Source organism: Maylandia zebra, linkage group LG14 (genome assembly GCF_041146795.1).
Source record: "Maylandia zebra isolate NMK-2024a linkage group LG14, Mzebra_GT3a, whole genome shotgun sequence".
Taxonomy (NCBI): domain Eukaryota; kingdom Metazoa; phylum Chordata; class Actinopteri; order Cichliformes; family Cichlidae; genus Maylandia; species Maylandia zebra.
In genome coordinates this window covers 16,162,919-16,180,555 of record NC_135180.1, presented here as the reverse complement: position 1 = coordinate 16,180,555, position 17,637 = coordinate 16,162,919, and the positions used below count along the sequence as shown (strand labels likewise).

The following is a 17,637-nucleotide window of genomic DNA, read 5'->3' as shown; positions in this document are numbered from 1 at the left end:
CTTTAGCATAAAGTGTTACCTGCTTTGACAATATGTTGTCTTTAACCTCAAACCTAAGCATACACATAATTACAGTTGAGTGCATTTTTACGTTGTTGTTTCCACTTTGGCTCAAATACAGTATGATGGTGGAGACGAATTTCAGGACTCTGGAGAAGATTTGGTTTTATAACGTGAACGCTTACTCAGCAAGAATATAATCGTGTAGGAAACAGACATAAATCAATAGGAGGGCACCAAAATGAGGTTAGCAACTACCTGCCATGCTTTGGATTGCCTCTGTGATTTTAGTCCTGATGTGTTGCATTACATTTTTTCATCTTCTAAATTAGTCCTCCTGACTCTCTGACAGTCGTGTTGATATTTTAACTCTTGTGATCCAGCTGTGTAACTGTGGCTACACTAACACGTCAGTGTTGGCCCGGCTTTAGTTATTCTCTAGTGTAGTGACGCACGTGTTAGGATCGGTTATTGACTTGGTAGGTGCCTGATGATCTGTAACTATCACTCCACCCCTCCAAAACCAATCTGAACAGATAACACTATTCTCTCTATTCCTCCTGAACACACATTTTTTCACTAATTTTACAATAAAAGATTAAAGAATCAGTAAAGTTTTATATTGTACCTGTTTTAGCTTGCTAAACAACAAAATTAATCCAGGAAATGACTTACATTGACAAATGTAAAATGTAAACAATGGTTTCAAATCAGAGATTAGGATTTCTTGCGCTGAGCATGTTCTCTGTGTAGCTTTCAAGTGTTGCAGCGTTTTCTTTTTTGGATCTATCTGAGTTCTCATCAGCATTTCTCGTCACAAGCGAATTTAAATCTTTGAAAGTCAGGTATTCTCACAGAAGATGCAAGCCATCACACTCCATCTCCTTTTTTGCCTTTGCCTCATCCGTCTCCGCTGATCTCCGTTGGGTTTTTGAGATCGTTTTCATTTCTCCACATCACACTGTGCACGCCGTCTCTCTCTTCGCTGCTGCTGCTGCTGCTACATGCCATAATGATAATACATACCATCTGATAAAGACTGTTCAGCTCTTCTGTTGGTACTGTCAGCTGTTTCTTCTTGCAGTTTGTTTCGTTTTTGGGGTTTCATTTTTCTATCTGATTTTTTTGTTCTTTGTTCTTCTCCTGATTGCATGCTAGTCTCACAAGCGTCTTTCCAAAGTAAGCATTACTCTTTTTTTCTGTTCTTCTAATATTTCCGTGCCCACTTCCCCTCTGCAACACCTCCTGTCTTGTGAGCTACACTGTGAAAAATCCCCCCAAAAAACAACATTCCTGTTTTTCGAATGCTTCCCCCTGAAACCCGGCTTGCCCCCTTGTGCACACTGCAGCCGTTGCGATCCCCATCTGCACCCTTCATCACAGCAGATGGACGTTTTTTGCAATACCAATAACCCTACGCAACCTTACTCACTTCCTTTCCTTTTCCTCTTTCCTTCCTTTCCCTTTCTGGTGGTTTTATATGACATGAATTTCTACAGAAATGTCACATCAGGATTATTTGTTGTTGTTTTTTTCCTATTCAGATGTAGAGAAATTCACTAAATAGATAAATAAATATTGCAAATAATTGTCCAAATTCCTTCCTCACCTCCTCTTCCTGTTCCCTGCTTGGGCCTTTGTCCTGGAACTCTCTTTACAAACTTATCTCGCTATTACACTGCGGTAATGAGTGCTTTATATCTGTTATGCTGTGTACTGTAATTCCCTTGCTGTAGAAGGATGAACTCTTTAAAATACTGCCAGCATCCTAGTCCAGAGCAGCAGGACCGGATCTTTATTTAAGCAGCCTTTCTGTCATCACATGAAACAAATTTATCTTATTTTTTTTTTATATTTAATTAATAATTTTTTTTTTTGCACCACAGGCCCCAAAATTCTCCAGACTGCGGTCACGTTTTGGCGCATCAGCTATACTGTAGCCCCATCATCTAGTTTGCTACTTGTCGCAGTGTTTTTCATGTCAGTCATTCAATTTATGGCTTGGCTATACAGTGACTCAGGCTATAGGATGCGATTAAAAAGCAAATTTTTTTTTTACCATAAATGAATAGAAAGACGCAAAAATGGGAGAGTGAGTCAGTAAATTGGAGGTCGGTGTGAAGAGAGCCCTCCTGATGCTCTGTTTGCTGCTGCGCAGTCACACAATCAGTTTAGTGCACACACATAGATCCTAATTGATCATATGACTCTCCTTTTATGTGCCACAGTTCGAACCCTCTCCACCCCCACCCTAACTCTTTTGCAATATCTCCCATATATATAGATATATATATAATATATGTGTATGTATACATATATACACGAGCCTCTGTGGCCTGCAGTGGTCACATGACCTCAGCAATGGCATTAGGTCCAAGCAACGTGAGCTCGATCGCCCCAACCCTAATGATGCACAAATCAAAGATGCATTTGGTAGAAGAAACGTATGCGCCGTGCCTCTATGCAAAACGGCATAAACGGCAGTCCTGATGTAATAATAATAATCAATCAGGCATCTAATGTAACATATCCAGCTAGATGGAGAGGCTAACCTAACCACTCAGTCAGCCCTCTGACGCTGTTACATCGGTATTGGCAGTGTTATTTCAGAGTTGTACTTGAGCCACAGGCGCTTACGATATCAGTGTATCCATTCCTGTCAGTGTTTACGTTGCTCATTGCTTTAGTTGACATTTTTGTTTCTCTTTAATTTTCTTTCAGTATGACAGGCTAAACCTGATTAAAGTAAGCATTTCTTCTTGTTTTCATTTGACCCATTCACAATCCCTTCTGCCTCCCATTGAGTCCCTTAGGCCTCCACTTACCCATCATATAGAGATGGATTTCTAGTTCCTGTCCCTCTTGTCCTTTCCAGTGCGCCCCCACCCTCTGACTCAATGCGAAAGGATCCTGATTTCATTCTGAAATGTTAAATAATCAGCCCGGCTTAATCAGAAGACTGATTCCACTGTAGTGATTGTCAGCACTGTAAATGACAAAATATTATTATTCGAGCCAATTCTTTTGCCCCGACACAAAACTATTTCTTTAAAACAATATGTCCTAAAATTTAAACCAAGAAATCTTCCCCTCCTCTTATGTAGTCACAGGAAGTCAAACACAGTGGCACATGCATACATGCACACCTTGTCCAGACAGTGGACTCTGAGTCATTTCTCTCTGTCACCTTCAGATCAGAGTAGCGCACATTGGCCCAGCTATCATCACAGCCTTGAGCCCGCTTCTGCAGCTAAATGCTAGCTGACGCTGCGCACACCAGAAAAGCAGCAAACCCTGTTGAACAGAAAACAAACAAACTAAATATTTCTGTGTTTTAAAATTACAGTTTTGCAATATTTAGGGCTTCATTCAGTCCATGATTTGTGTTTTGTGGCAATTTCTAAAGCTGCCAAGTCAAAGTGTAATACGAAACATATGACTCACTCTTCAGCTACACCGTCACAATCAACATCATCGACTTTTTTTTCTGTGTTCTTGCCAAAACTCAATCTGGATTATCCGCAAAGTCTGTTATTCACATCAGATTTAACTTACTGTGTCAGTTTGGGGTTTTTTTTGTTCTTTTATTAATATAATATTTCTTTGTCAATCATCCCTCTGCTGCCAGACACATGCTGTATGATGCACTTTCTCCTCTTTAGTCCCCGTCTTCTTCCCTCTTCTTTGTTCTCCCCTTTGAATGATCACCTGCATGTTCCCTCTGTGGGACTTTTTGCATTTAGACTGTTAGAGTTGAAAGCGTGTTTATGTGAATGGAATTGTGAATCTTATTAGGCCGCACCTCTGCTGCCCTCTGCTGCTGTAAAACCGCAACAGACGTGATTGTTTGTCTAAGAAGAGACCTCAAAAGAACAAATTATAGAAAATCACCAGTGACACGTTTCACACCCATTACAGCTCATTTAAATATCATCACTAAACTACAAAGGTGAATTAATTTTCACATTTTCTTTAAAAAATAAACTCCACGCAGGCAATGTGATGATTTTTGAAGACATATCGATGTACGTCTTGTTGTAAAGGTATTTTGAAATACAAACATAGTATATCCAGTCAGCGAATGCAGCACGCAACATGCTTTAGAATTAAATTACTTTCAGTTCCACCAACACAGGAAGCAGGTCTTCCTTGGAAGATTTGGGGAAAAGTCCTATATTTGATTGATAAGTAGACATGTCTGTCTGGGTGCTTACGTAAGTGGACTGGAAGATAATTTAACCCTCCATCGTTTCCATGTTCAGGATAGAGTACATTATTTAAATAGTGTGGGGAATTCTGCTGTTAAGAAATTGTTGTTTTACATCTGATGGATCTGGTTATTAAAAAGGTGATTGATCGTGTGTATCTGCATAAGCCTTCAAGCCTGCTGCACTGTTCACTAGTTCCACGGAGTTAAATGCTTTTCCTCTTTTTCTCTTTCCACAGAAGAGCCAAAGCTGGTACAACGTAAGTCACGCCTTCTTTATCTCCTTCTGTCTGTGTGTGTGTGTGTGTGTGTGTGTGTGTGTGTGTGTGTGTGTGTGTGTGCGCGCGTGTGTTTGTGTTTGTGTGCTGGGGTGTCTTCATGTCATGTTTGTGACACCTGAAAGTGTTGGTTTAGTTGCTAACACTGCTTAGGAGCTGAAAGGTCTGTTGTCCTTGACCTTGTTTACTGGAGCACTGAACCACTAGTGTGCGTTACTGGTCCTGCAGGAAGGGATTAGCAGGAGGCTTAAAATAGCAGCAAGTGGGCCTTTGATGCAGCAAGCAAGACAACAATCCTTCAGCACTGCAGTGCAAGATTTGACTAATATGCCCACATATTTGACTGGTATCACACAGTATAGAATCGACGCAGATTGTTGCAGTTCTGTGTTTTCACCACAAGGTGGTGTGCTAACACTATTTTCCTAACCATGGTTCTCTTTGTAGATCGCCACTGAACATCCACTTAACAAATATTTTAAACCCTTTTTTTTTTAAACAAAAAGGTTGCCAGCTGTGTGGGTTTAAGTGGATTTAACCACTAATAAGTGAGAACATAGTTTCTACAGAAGGGTCTTTATTGGATTTTTCCCCCCCATTTTGTGCTCCTTTTATTTCTTCTGTTGGTTTATTTCCTTTCTTTTATTCCCTGTGTGTACACTCTGCCCCTCTCTCCCCAGCATGAAAGACAACACATCCTGAGAGTAAGCATGACTTGTATTTTTGTCCAGCCCTGATTATCTTTGACTTGTCTCTCTTGCTCTCAGACTGGTGGGATTTTTTGATATCCCTCCTGCCTGTTTCTCATTCCATTGCCTTCCCTCAGCACTCAGCGTTGCTACCGCCAGCAAGTGACACGCTGAAATAGAAAGCACTGTGCTGTCATGATAAAGCTCAAAACAAGATCTTCCATATTGTGTTTTCAACACAGTGTAGAAGAATCGTACAGCACAATTATTCTTTCGTAGCAGTAACAGTGTTCAAAGGGTTTGCATTTTACACGTGGACCTGTGAGCACAAGTGAATTTCTATTTCTGGCGTGCAACAGGTGGTAGCACACTGAGTTCCTCACTGTACTAAGCAGCTCAGTAAACCATCACAAGGGCTTCTGAATGCGCCATGGGAATGAAGCATGGTGCTTTAGGTTGTGGCACGTTTTCCTCCTGCCCAGCTCTCTTTCCTGCGTCCTGATAAGCACGGGCACTTGGTCTGGCATTAAAACAAGTAGAAACACAAGGCCCTAACTAAACATAGCTGAAACATGAAAAAGGATTCTGAAAGCTTTTCAATACTTCGCTAATGCACTCAGCTGTAATAAACCCATTTCATTTCCTTTACTGACCTACTATCTGGAACAGACCCGTAACAAGTGATAATCACTGCTGTAAGTGCCGTCCTGTGGTTCTCAAACTGTGGGGTGGGCCCCCTGGTGGAGAATAGAGGCACCACAGGGGAAGGAGCCACATTAACTTAAATTATTACAGTTTAAGCAGAGGAGGCAGACGCATGAGCGTTTCCTGATGCTATTATTATTAGTTTTATTTCAATAAAATTACCAGAAAATAGACATTATAGTTTGCAAACCACTGGACTGCACTGATAATCTCTCACAGATGTCACTGTCATACTTACAGATGATATACTGCCGGCTACCAGCACAGTGAACTTGTCGTGTACAAGATGGCAGGATAATCTGCCCTTACCTCCAGATTATGTTGCTGTCAACAAATCTCTGTAAAAGGCCAAACTTAACAGTGAAGCCACCCTGCTCATTAATTGCCACGTTTTCTTGTTCCTTTGTCTTGCAGATCTGCATTTTTGTCAGCGGAAGCACTGCGTGCCGTGTTTTTACCCTGAACACGGTCACAACTGTTTACATGCATGCTCCTTCGAGTCCCTTTGTACTACAAGCCTGCCGTCTGTATCAGTTCTGCAGCTGAAAACAGTCCACACATATACTGCATATAAATATATGCATTAGCTTACAGCACCCAGATGTTGAAAGGAAATTATTTAGTCTTTAAATAAGACTGAAATGTTTGGTGATGAGTAAATGCTATGGACACAAAAGACAAATCTACTGTGGCTTACAAGTTAAAAATAGTATTTTGTTTTGACATACAGAGAAGACTTGAGCCATCAAATTTAAATCAGCACATGTGATGCAGGGATGAAGCTTTCCAGCATTAACTCACATTAAGCACATCAAGCTAAGAGTTGCACCCAAACAAGCCAGTCAGTCTTTGTAGCTTCGTCAGCTTCTTAAGAGTAAGAAGTTCACGTTGTTGTTATTTCGAAGTTGCGTTGGCTCAAGACTAAAACTACATAGAGTGTGTATGTGAGACAACTTCAACAGGATAGCTGGCCTCAGGTCTCCGAGCCTCAAACAGGGAGGAAAAGCCTGAAAATAAGAAATGTTTATGGAGTAATCCCTTAATATGAATATTCAGAATTGGCATTACAATGTTCTCTTCAAACCCCGCTGACAATTTGAATCGGGGTGAAATTCACCATCACAGCTGATTCATAATGGTGAATTGAATTAACTGCTCAGCATCGGGGCTACCTTCCTGACATCTTGTACACTAATCTTTACACACATGTGTTTTTACTAAAGCTCAATCAGCCGGAGAAACGTGTGTCTAACAGATCCTTTTTCAGTTCACTTGGTTCTGACACGTAGGTGTTGTAGCATTTATGCGCCTGCTTGTCAGACACTGTGTGCATGTGTGTGTGTGCACGTCTACGTGGCAGTAGCGATCGGCCACGACTTCGAAACTACAGTGACTAAACATCCACCTTTCCTAACGCGAGCCCGTACGAGGTAGGCACGGTCACCTCACTTTCTTAGGAGCAGCATAACTGCGTTTTCTTATTCGCTTTGCATCTACACAAATGTGTGGCCTCCAGGAAGTTGGCAGGAAAAGAGAAAACAAGCAACAAACAGCAAGATAAGAGATATCTGGACAGTAGACAGTGCATGAGTTTAGTGCATGGAGACCAACTTTCCATAAAATGAACAACAGCGGTAGTAAAATAGAGAGTTTATTGTTAATAGGATAAACACACTCCTCCGGTACACAGCATAAAACCCCACCCAGGTTTGCAGTACCAGTCTCCTCCATCCCCTACTGTTTGTCCAGCATGTTAATAGTTAACCAGATCGATACACGCTGTGTGTTGGTAGTTCCACTTTATACCCCGTTCGTCCTAGGCGTCACTGTGCCGCCTGAACTCTGCATGCAAAGTCACAGTCAAGTCAATGAACTCTTTCTTTCCTTAAGCTATAAAGCTACAAAATCGACACGAATACACGGAAATACCACAAGTACGGGATGAACCTTCATTAAGTTTCATGCTCATGATGTAAAGGCATGTTTTCCAAGAAGCCTGTGATATTTTTCTTTCTGCTTCCTCAACTTACGCAAAGATGGGACTCGTGGCTGGATTCCAGTGCCCAAATATGACTTATAAATTTGCTTAGAGCAATGAAAATCCAAGCCACAGTTACACTTGTTTTGTGTTTTGTTTTTTTTTCTCTCTGTTTGTTTTTTGTTTTGCTCACCAGTCAGACCTCCATAACTGCGCCCACGTTTTTGAGCGCCGAAGCATTTTTTTTGTTAAGAAAATCTATCGATTTTAAGTGCTGCTGAAGTAGAAGCTCTCCATCCTTCTCGCCCACTGAAAGTAGCAGAGGGGGATCAGGTGTCAGGAGTGCATGAATGACCTCAATACCAAGGCAGGAAGGAACCACTCCATACTTGCAGTTTCTTGAAATCGCCGGCGTTCAGCACGTTCAGTACTCGTACTTTGGATTCCAGCGGCCTTTCATTCATAAAATAAACGTTAAAAGCCCAAGAGCAAAGAATTATCGAGCGCGTATTTATTCATTCTCCTCGCTCTGCTATTTAAACCCTGGCTTGCGACCCGGTGCAGTCCCTTTCAAGATTGATGGTGTTGTTTTGCAGCCAGAGGTAACTGGAGGTTATGCTCACATCTGTTCTCTATAACTCAATCACTCGCTCAGACTGTAAGACGGACTCAACACATACTTTGGCTTTTTTTCCCTTTATTCAGTCCTACTTTTTTCCCCTACAGCTACATCTTTGTTTATATTAATCCTCCAGTCTGCAGAGTAAACTCGCCTCATTCTTTGCTGGTCATAAACAGAGTAATTATCAGGCACTCAGACCTGGACAGCAATACACACACACACACACACACACTCATGCTCTGCTTGCACACTTACGAGGAGGAGTAAGCAGAAAAAAGGAAAAGGCTACTGGCGTGATAATAAAGGACTTGTTGGCTGGGGTTACTAGAGGGCAACGGCCGTAACTCCTCTCCCTGTCTGCATGAAAGGAAGCGAGAGAGAGGCACAGAAAGACAGAGTGAGACAGGAATCATGTGGCTGGAGTGCGTTGTGTCCACTGCTCAGTGTTGAAAGGGAGCAGCACCCAAGATTAGGAGGGGAGCGCGGATACTACAGCTTCAAACTGCTGCACACGTTGTCTGGCTTCTCTTATTTTCCCAACTTTTCTCGAACTGACAAGTCAAGTCGGCTGTGAGACGAGCCCACTGGGGCGCATTTTTGGAAAACTTGTTTCCATCCAGGCAGCAAAAAGGATCTGGCGCCCTGAATATGGAACTGGATGAGGACTGTACGCTGTCTGACTGGGAGGCCATGCTGGAGCTGGATGAGGCGTTGGCATTGTGGGTTCTGCAGGGTCCAGCTAGAGGGGAATGGGGTTGGGAGTGGGGCTGGGCTGCCTCAGACCTTCAAGACCCCGAGTGGGACAGTGAGGAGATTCCTGCTGTAAGTCGACCCCAGCTCGTAAGCTGAAAACATCACGGGGAGAAGCGTTGAAAAATGAAAATGTAACCTTGAAGCGGCAAAACAGAGGATCGCCCAGAGGGCTTTTTTAGGGAACTTTGTGTGCTGTGCATGCTGCTGTGAGCGTAGTTCTGTGGTAAATCCCCACCAATAATTCAAACAAGTGGTTTGGCTGTGAGTCTTTGCTATTTGAAATCTTCTTGAGCTCACATAGGCCTGTTGTTTGGCATGATTGTCCAGTTACTATGTGAGTGATTTCATTTGTCAACAGCGGAGGTTGTTTCTAGGGTTGTTTTAAAAAATGGAAACATGATGATGTCTGCAGAGAACGGCATGATTTTTTTTAAGAACACTTTCAGTTTTTTGGCTTTAGACTTCTCCCTTGAGCCTCGATCAAAAGGAATATGTATTTTCTTTTCTTTCTGCTTAACTCTTGTTGCTGTTATGTTTTCCTGAAGTTTTCCTGTTGAAGGAAAGCATCTGGCACGGACAGTGAGCGCCTTCCCTCTGGTACACATTTGGAGATATATCACAGGCTAATCTAGTCAGCTGAAGCCAAGCATAAAGAAAAATACTGGTCATATGAAACAGAATATGCTTCCCGTTTGATCCTAATAAGCCAACACTGTCTGCTTGTTTACACTTGAGATTTCATCGATGATCCAACAAAAGCCTCACTGTCAGAAATATGTCGCCCTGTAATGCAAATAGGATATCCTGACTCATAAATACCAGTCATGGCAGCATGTGTTTTGAATGATTTGCACTGGGCTGATTCTTTCCTTGTATTGCGCTTTAAATCGGTTATGATGCGTCCTTTCAGATATCTCGGGCTACGTACCTCTGCTTGCCGTACTCTGTATTTCCATTTGCAGTAACTGTGAAAATCCCCCACAGGATGAAAGTCACGGCATGATTAAAGTAAAGCGGACATACCGATCAAACCTGTGGGTGGTTTTAACAAGGTTATCTCACATGCTCGTGGAAACAAGTAACCCAGGCTGTGTGACAGAGGCAACACTTGTGAACAGAGCATGAGGATGCGAGTGTGTGTTTGTTTGTGTGTGTGTGGTTTCTGACTCTGCCTGTCACTGCAGGTGCTGAGCCCGACATACAAGCAGCGCAATGAGGACTTTAGGAAACTCTTCAAGCAGCTCCCTGACACAGAGAGACTCATTGTGGGTGAGTGTACACGCTGAGGCCATCTGAGTACTGGCAGGGTGCAGCCAGCTTGGTAGTAATTAGAAAATGATTAATCCTTCCGGAGCAGACAAGTACGGGATATTCCCACCGGCTGACATCATGGCATGACTGTAAATATGTGTCGATTTTTGTCACTGAGTAAAATAAATCCCACGGTCTTCAGAGGCCTTAGTGTCATCGTTTGAGGAGACCTTTTCCTTTTCGGGCACTCATGTGAACACGTAATGTGAACACAAGTTTCGCTCATTTGTTGTTGAGAGTTTCTCAGTGTTCCTATGAGTACAGTCATTGTTGTAAATGCTTCCGACTAAATCAAACTGCATGTGAACTTGACTCGAACTTGCTGAAATGGTCAGTTTTGTGTCCTATTTGTTGTTGTTGTTTCTGTGCTACATGGTGCAGTTCCTGTGCCGTCTTTTTTCTCATTTTCCATCATGTCTGATTTCATGACTCATCCATGTTGCAGACTACTCCTGTGCTCTTCAGCGGGACATCCTCCTGCAGGGACGACTCTACCTCTCTGAGAACTGGATCTGTTTCTATAGCAACATCTTCCGCTGGGAAACGCTGGTATTGCTGCACTTCTGTGCATTCTTTCTGGCAGTATTGGGTGTGTGTGTGTAAGTAATGGTGTACATTTGTGTGTTTGTTTAAAGCTGACGGTGCGGCTAAAGGACATCTGCTCAATGACAAAGGAGAAGACCGCCCGGCTCATTCCCAATGCCATCCAGGTCTGCACGGACACTGAGAAGGTAAGGGATACGCAAGACTTTGTTTTCAGTGTGTACATGTCAGTGTTTATTGATGATGTGGCTGCTGATAGAAGCACAAAGATGAAGTGTGAAGTTTACAGAGCTGTGCTCTCTGCTCAGATTCAGCCAAATACTGCCAAACTGATCAGACAGCTACAAATGGATGATGAGATAAAGCACCCCAGGAGTGCAAACCAAGAGTTTCTTAAGGAAAAACAACAGGATATTCTTCTATGGCCCAGTCAGTCATCTGATCTCAGTGAAACAGAGGCGTTTTTTTAGTTATTAAATGCAAAACTGCAAGCAAATGACACAAGCAAACAAGCTGCAAATTAAAGAGGTTTCAGTAACTTTCTAGTCCCTGTACTTTCTTGGGAAAAAAAATCTGAATTGAAGCTGAAAGTCTGCATTAGAATCACACATTAAATGTTTGATTTACAGCCCACTGTGGGGTGGTGGTGTGCAGAAGCAAAACTACAAAATTGCGTCTTTTTCCTCAAACATTATGGAGGGCACCCGTAAATGTGTCAGAAATATGTGCTTTAGTTTTTATTTTCATTTATTTCAACTAATTTACAAAATTATTTCTCCCTTTCATTTTGTATTTTGTTACTTTTTAGTTCCCACTTATTTAATCTCCCAGAACTGACTCTCTTCCCTTTTTTTTCTATTTGCATGTCTTTGTACATGATGCAAATTCCTTTATTTATGGTGTTATTTTAGTTCCATGTCGGCTAATACGAGATCGCGTTTTATTCTCTGCAGCACTTCTTCACCTCGTTCGGAGCCAGGGACAGGACGTACATGATGATGTTTAGACTGTGGCAGAATGCGCTGCTCGACAAGGTCAGCAAATCCAATTTGTGACTTTATGCTTTGGTCTATATTTTTTTTCTTTTGCCACACATGGGATGACAACAACAAATTGCTGCATGGTTCCCTCCTCACTCTCTTCGTTCCTTATAACTGGTTTGTTGATCTTCTGCAGCCTCTGTGCCCCAAAGAGCTCTGGCACTTTGTTCATCAGTGCTATGGCAACGAGCTCGGCCTGACCAGTGACGACGAGGACTACGTTCCTCCCGATGATGACTTTAACACCATGGGGTATGTCTGGCTATGGTGCTGCATCAGTTACTATGGCTACCACTATAAATATTGTCATTTGGTTGCCTAATTTCCCAAATTAGAAAATAATTATTCCGGCCAACATGAGCCAGAGCCAGTAAATACTGAGTATTTTCTGTGCCGATGTACTATTAATACAGTCACGGTTTGAATGCTTTTATTCTACAATGCACTCACAGTGAAGGCTAAAGGCTTTGTTGCGAACATGTCTACATACACATAAGAGACAGTTTGCCTCAAAATCAAGTTTACATGTTTCTCCCCTAGTGCTAGTTATCGATCTCGATCTTTTTGTGTTGAGCTCATCAGTTTTGGGTGGAGGTGTCTGTGTTCCTTATGACATAATGTAAATAAATGGCACTTGGCTCACTGTGCTCAGAAGAGCCAAAAAATGTATTTGAACAAGTCGTTCATTCGAGAACTCATCACCTACCTCTGCAACATAGAAGCACATGAACCCGTGACGGTGTGACATGACACAAACATGTGACATAATATAAACATACAGAAACAATAGCACTCCCCTCATGTTAGCTAGTTCCTTTGATTGGCCAGCGTGAAAAACATTCCTACATAAAACCACAAACCATGCTGCCTTTGCAGTGGTTGATTCATAGACAGTGACAAGGTCATGCTCGCAATCAGTAGCCATCTGGGTGTGTCAAGTTGACAATAAAATGTCAATAAAAAGGACTCACTCTGCTATCAGTTTGTGATTGAACGGGGTCAAGTCAGCAGCCTCTGATAACACGGGAATTACCTGTGACAGATAAGCAGAAATTAGAAATCTCTTGCCATCTGTTGTAAATCCATTGCTGTCTACAATCAGAGAAATTCACATTTACTGCTTACATCCAGACTACAGGCAGAAACTCATATATTTGTAACTTAGCTATTCTATTATCGCAGACGTCTCTACAGCTGCAGTAAAGTCTGGGGCTGTCACGTTTCTCCATTGCCTTCAGGTTCAGTGAGGAGATTCCCAATGAGGAGAATGAGATCAACAATGATAACTTGTCCAAGAACAACGTAGAAGCCAAGCCTGAAGGGAGCCCTCCTCCTGTACAAAAGAAGCTCATCCCAAACAGCACCATCCCCACCCCTGGCAACCACGATACCATCACAGTAAGTTGTTGCAGTTATGCTCTATACTCTGTTTTTAACCACGTAAAGCCTAAAACATGAAATCATTGGCAGACAATTCCTTTCTATTTTTTTATTTCAGTGTTTATTCTACCTTTTGACATTTTTCACGTTTTTAAAAAGGAAATAACATTTTACTTTGCATATAAGAGTTTTAATTTGTATCATTATTGCTCCATTCAGTATTTTTGTGCAGTTTTTTCAGGTTTTTCAGTATTTAAAAAAAACAAATCACAAAAATTTTAATCAAATCACATGCAAACCTCAGAATCTCTGAATAACTTCACCATATTGTTTTTCCGCAGTTTGACCTCCCAGCTGAGGAATATGCAGACTGCCTGCCAGATGGTGATCTGCTGGCTGTCCCTCTGGTGGTGGAGGAAAAGAATGAGACCAGTGGGCCTGCTGGTCCTGTCCCATCACCGTCACTGGACTTCAATGACAATGAAGACATCCCCACTGAGCTCAGTGATTCTTCAGAAACACACGACGAGGGTAATTGCAGAGAGCGGACGGTCTTTGCTAACAGGACGACTATTCATATAATTTAAAACCAGAACATAAGAAATGTATTTTCTTTATTTGTTATGTGTGTTTCTTTGCCACGTAGGAGAGGTACAAGCCTTCCATGAGGATCTCAATGGCAGGCAGCATATCAATGAGATCTACAAGTTCAGTGTGGACAAGCTGTATGACATCCTTTTCACGGAGTCTCAGTTCATGAGTGATTTCATGGAGCAGAGGCGATTCTCAGGTCGGTACGCCTGATGTTCCTGCACGTGATTCAGTCGAGTCACGTCTGAGCTCCTTGGAAAGAGTGCAAGCTAAAAAGACAGGCTTTATTCAATTCGAACATTTGCTTTTCAGATATAGTGTACCATCCATGGAAGAAGGAGGAAGATGGGAACCAGACCAGAGAAATCATGTACACCATCTCTCTGTCCAACCCCCTGGCTCCCAAAACAGCCACAGTCACTGAGACACAGGTAGTCATGTCAAGTAGAAACATGTTTAATTATTTAAGCTCTGCTGTGCTTTATGAGACACTTAAACTACATTTTGTTGATTGTATCAGACTCTATACAAAGCCAGTCAGGAGAGTGAGTGTTACATCATTGATGCTGAGGTCATCACACACGACGTCCCCTATCATGACTACTTCTACACTCTCAACCGCTACATGCTCACGAGGGTGGCCAAGAACAAGTGTCGGTTACGGTGAGTCATAAGACTTCGTGACATAATTATTTTTGGACCATCTTTCCCCGTGTTTAAATTATTTTTAAGTGTTTCTTTTCATGGTTTATCTCAATTTATTTAGCATTTTATTGCAAAGACAGAACCTGTGTATGAATACAGTCATCCTCTTCTCCTAGGATATCAACAGAGCTGCGTTACAGGAAACAGCCATGGGGGCTGGTAAAAGGCTTCATAGAGAAGAACTTCTGGAGTGGGCTTGAAGAAAACTTCCGCCATCTTGGTAAACTCCATGATTGTTTGGTTGGCTGTTTCGATTGGTCACATCAGTCATGTGGTTTTCTTAACAAGAAGACTCAGAGAGCGCAACTCGAAGAGCAAGGGCTAAACTAAAACCTTTATTTATGATGCTTTTATTACAACATGCTGACGTCAGCTTGTTTTTATTAGAATATGATGACATCAGCCTGTTATGGCGTCACTGTGAGCTCGTAGAGCATCGTATTTTTTCAAAAAAGGGGGTGTTATGCTCGATATGATCTTGGGCGCTAACAATGAAGGTCAAACTCAAATGCTCAGCCAACATGGTACCCGTCCTCCAAGGCCTGGTATATTGTTGTGAACTCCATAAAAATTGTGGGTAATATAGTTTTTTTTTACTGATTTTAACATTTGATGTGATCTTGACCCAAGTTATACCTTAATTAAATCAGCTGAAGCTGTTATTGGTATCTACCATCACACAAAACTTTCACAATGATATCTTTGGACACTGGACTGCAGCAAAGAGACAAACAGACAGACAAAGAAATGGAACCGATTACATACTCCCCCCATTCAAGGGGAGAAATAATGGCAACGATAGACTTAATCTAATCATTGCTTAATGCTTAAAGAGAGAACAAGAGCATGTGGATGTTTTCAACAAGCTGAAAGTGCATGGGTGTTATATATATTTATATGTAACAGGTGTGTTTTTCCTCTCTCAGAGTTGGAGCTGTCCAAGCTGGAGGAGATACTCATGGAGACTCACCAGCTGTCTCCAAAGGCAAAAGTGGTGAAGAACTCCACGGTGAGGCGCAAGAAGAGGCCGCTTCCCCACATGCGCAGCCAGCATCTGGATGAGGCCCTCAGCCCCGTTACCACGCCGACAGATGAGGAAGTGATCCAGAGGATCAAACACGTGGCCGGCTCCACGCAAACGAGACACCAGAGTCCAGAACACCTGCCCGGAGGCTTCGCTCTGTACAGCGTCTCCAAACTGCTGCTCATCATCAGCTTTGTGTAAGCAGCTCATCAGAGCACGCACGTGCACACGTCATTCCTGTGAGGATGGCTGCACAGTTGTCCATCAGGATGTAAATGTACATTTGACACATGCTGACATGACTTATTTTAATTTCCTTAGAAATATGTCATTATTGTTCTTTTGAGTATAACTCCTTTCTCCTCTTCTTTCATTGCCATCCATAGGATCTGTCTCAGGTACACATATATGTTCTCTGATATATAGACAGATTACAAATTATAGAAAAACTAACAAACTGTCTTAGTAAGGTACTGGGCCACTATATGTCGGCCGATTGGCTTTAGCGTTCCTTAGCAAGTTTGCTCTTTTATTTAATGTCTCAATGTCGGTGGAGAGTGACTGACTGACTGATGCACAGTCCAAAGTTTCCTGTAGGCGTTCAGTGATGTTGAACTCTCATTACTCTAAAAACAGCTTTGTTCCCACGTGTGTGTATCAAACTATTTAGCGACGCCCTCGTGTCCTTTATCCTGGCAGAGAGGATAAAGTTTGCAAGTAGATCCAAACTATGTGAGCAAAATGCCCCCAAAGCATAACAGAGATTCATTTAATCATTACATTTGTCATCCGTCTGTATTCAGTATTTATTGAAAACCATCCCACAGTCAAAGTGTACTTTCAGTATACATCAGAGTGCTCATACCAGCTCATTAGAGGCATTATGAATGATTTCAAAGTGAAGCTGAGCCCTCATTTGTTGACTCTCTTTCTTCATTTCTGTCTCTTTGCCCTCCTCCAGCCTGGTCCTGCTTGTGTTCCTCAACATGATGCTTTTCTACAAACTGTGGATGCTGGAGTACTCTGCGCAGTCCTTAACAACCTGGCAAGGTCTGCGGTTTCATGAAAGGTAAACACACCCCAACAGATCCATGTGTACACACGGTTTATTGCACTGTTTTTTTCATTACTCTTTACACAGAACTTTCTGTTAAACACATTAAAGATACCCAAACACTGTAATACAATTCCAGACAGGCACACACATCCGTCAAGTAAACTGCATCCATATTGCCTTGAACAGGAAATCTCCACGCTTGCTTACTGATTGTTAGCAGTCCCTTAAAATGGAAATAATGCTTCAGTGCCTGCACCCTTAGGTTGCTGTGTGTGTTTATCTGTGTGTGTGTTTTTCCAAGTAAACTGCCTCAGACGCAGATGGAGTGGGCCCAACTCCTGGAGGCACAGCAGCGGTACCACGATGCTGAGCTGCAAAAGTGGAGGGAGATTATCAAGTCATCCGTAGTGCTGCTGGACCAGGTATAGAAAAAGTTTCTTTTTTTACAGCAGATAGTAAATAATAATATAATTAACATTATTTAAATTAAATAAGATAAATAATAATTCTGAAAATGTAGTTTTACTTTTATTTATGTGTTTCAATATTTTTAATAGTTTCATTTTTAATATTAGTGTAATTTTAATATTATTTCTGCCAGAAGAGATTGTACGTGTTCTCATAAATACATTCAACTCTGACCAAAGCTTACATTTGCTAACTAGCTTGATTTTCATTTATGCTATTGCGACCAAAAGTTTGAATAACTTTTTCGCCTGTTATTAAAATGGAGAAAATACTATTTAACACGTGT

The 17,637-nt window shown here is 41.9% G+C and overlaps 1 protein-coding gene across 14 annotated transcripts in view; it reads left to right on the top strand.

Moving 5' to 3' along the window:
* The window catches only part of gramd1bb (GRAM domain containing 1Bb), a 114,204-nt gene that overhangs the window by 92,628 nt on the left and 3,939 nt on the right, over positions 1–17,637 (top strand). For 9 of the 14 annotated variants that reach the window (XM_076892330.1, XM_076892338.1, XM_076892336.1 and 6 more), the window contains 18 exons: positions 1,159–1,179; positions 2,722–2,745; positions 4,447–4,467; positions 5,166–5,189; positions 10,417–10,501; positions 10,989–11,092; positions 11,179–11,274; positions 12,040–12,120; positions 12,263–12,378; positions 13,365–13,524; positions 13,848–14,037; positions 14,153–14,296; positions 14,410–14,528; positions 14,618–14,760; positions 14,919–15,022; positions 15,729–16,023; positions 16,788–16,895; positions 17,185–17,305. In XM_076892330.1, coding sequence (XP_076748445.1) covers positions 1,159–1,179; positions 2,722–2,745; positions 4,447–4,467; positions 5,166–5,189; positions 10,417–10,501; positions 10,989–11,092; positions 11,179–11,274; positions 12,040–12,120; positions 12,263–12,378; positions 13,365–13,524; positions 13,848–14,037; positions 14,153–14,296; positions 14,410–14,528; positions 14,618–14,760; positions 14,919–15,022; positions 15,729–16,023; positions 16,788–16,895; positions 17,185–17,305 — 1,956 coding nt within the window. The remainder of the gene's footprint in view (positions 1–1,158; positions 1,180–2,721; positions 2,746–4,446; positions 4,468–5,165; positions 5,190–10,416; positions 10,502–10,988; positions 11,093–11,178; positions 11,275–12,039; positions 12,121–12,262; positions 12,379–13,364; positions 13,525–13,847; positions 14,038–14,152; positions 14,297–14,409; positions 14,529–14,617; positions 14,761–14,918; positions 15,023–15,728; positions 16,024–16,787; positions 16,896–17,184; positions 17,306–17,637) is intronic. The other 5 variants (XM_076892332.1, XM_076892331.1, XM_076892333.1 and 2 more) reach the window with 5 other exon arrangements.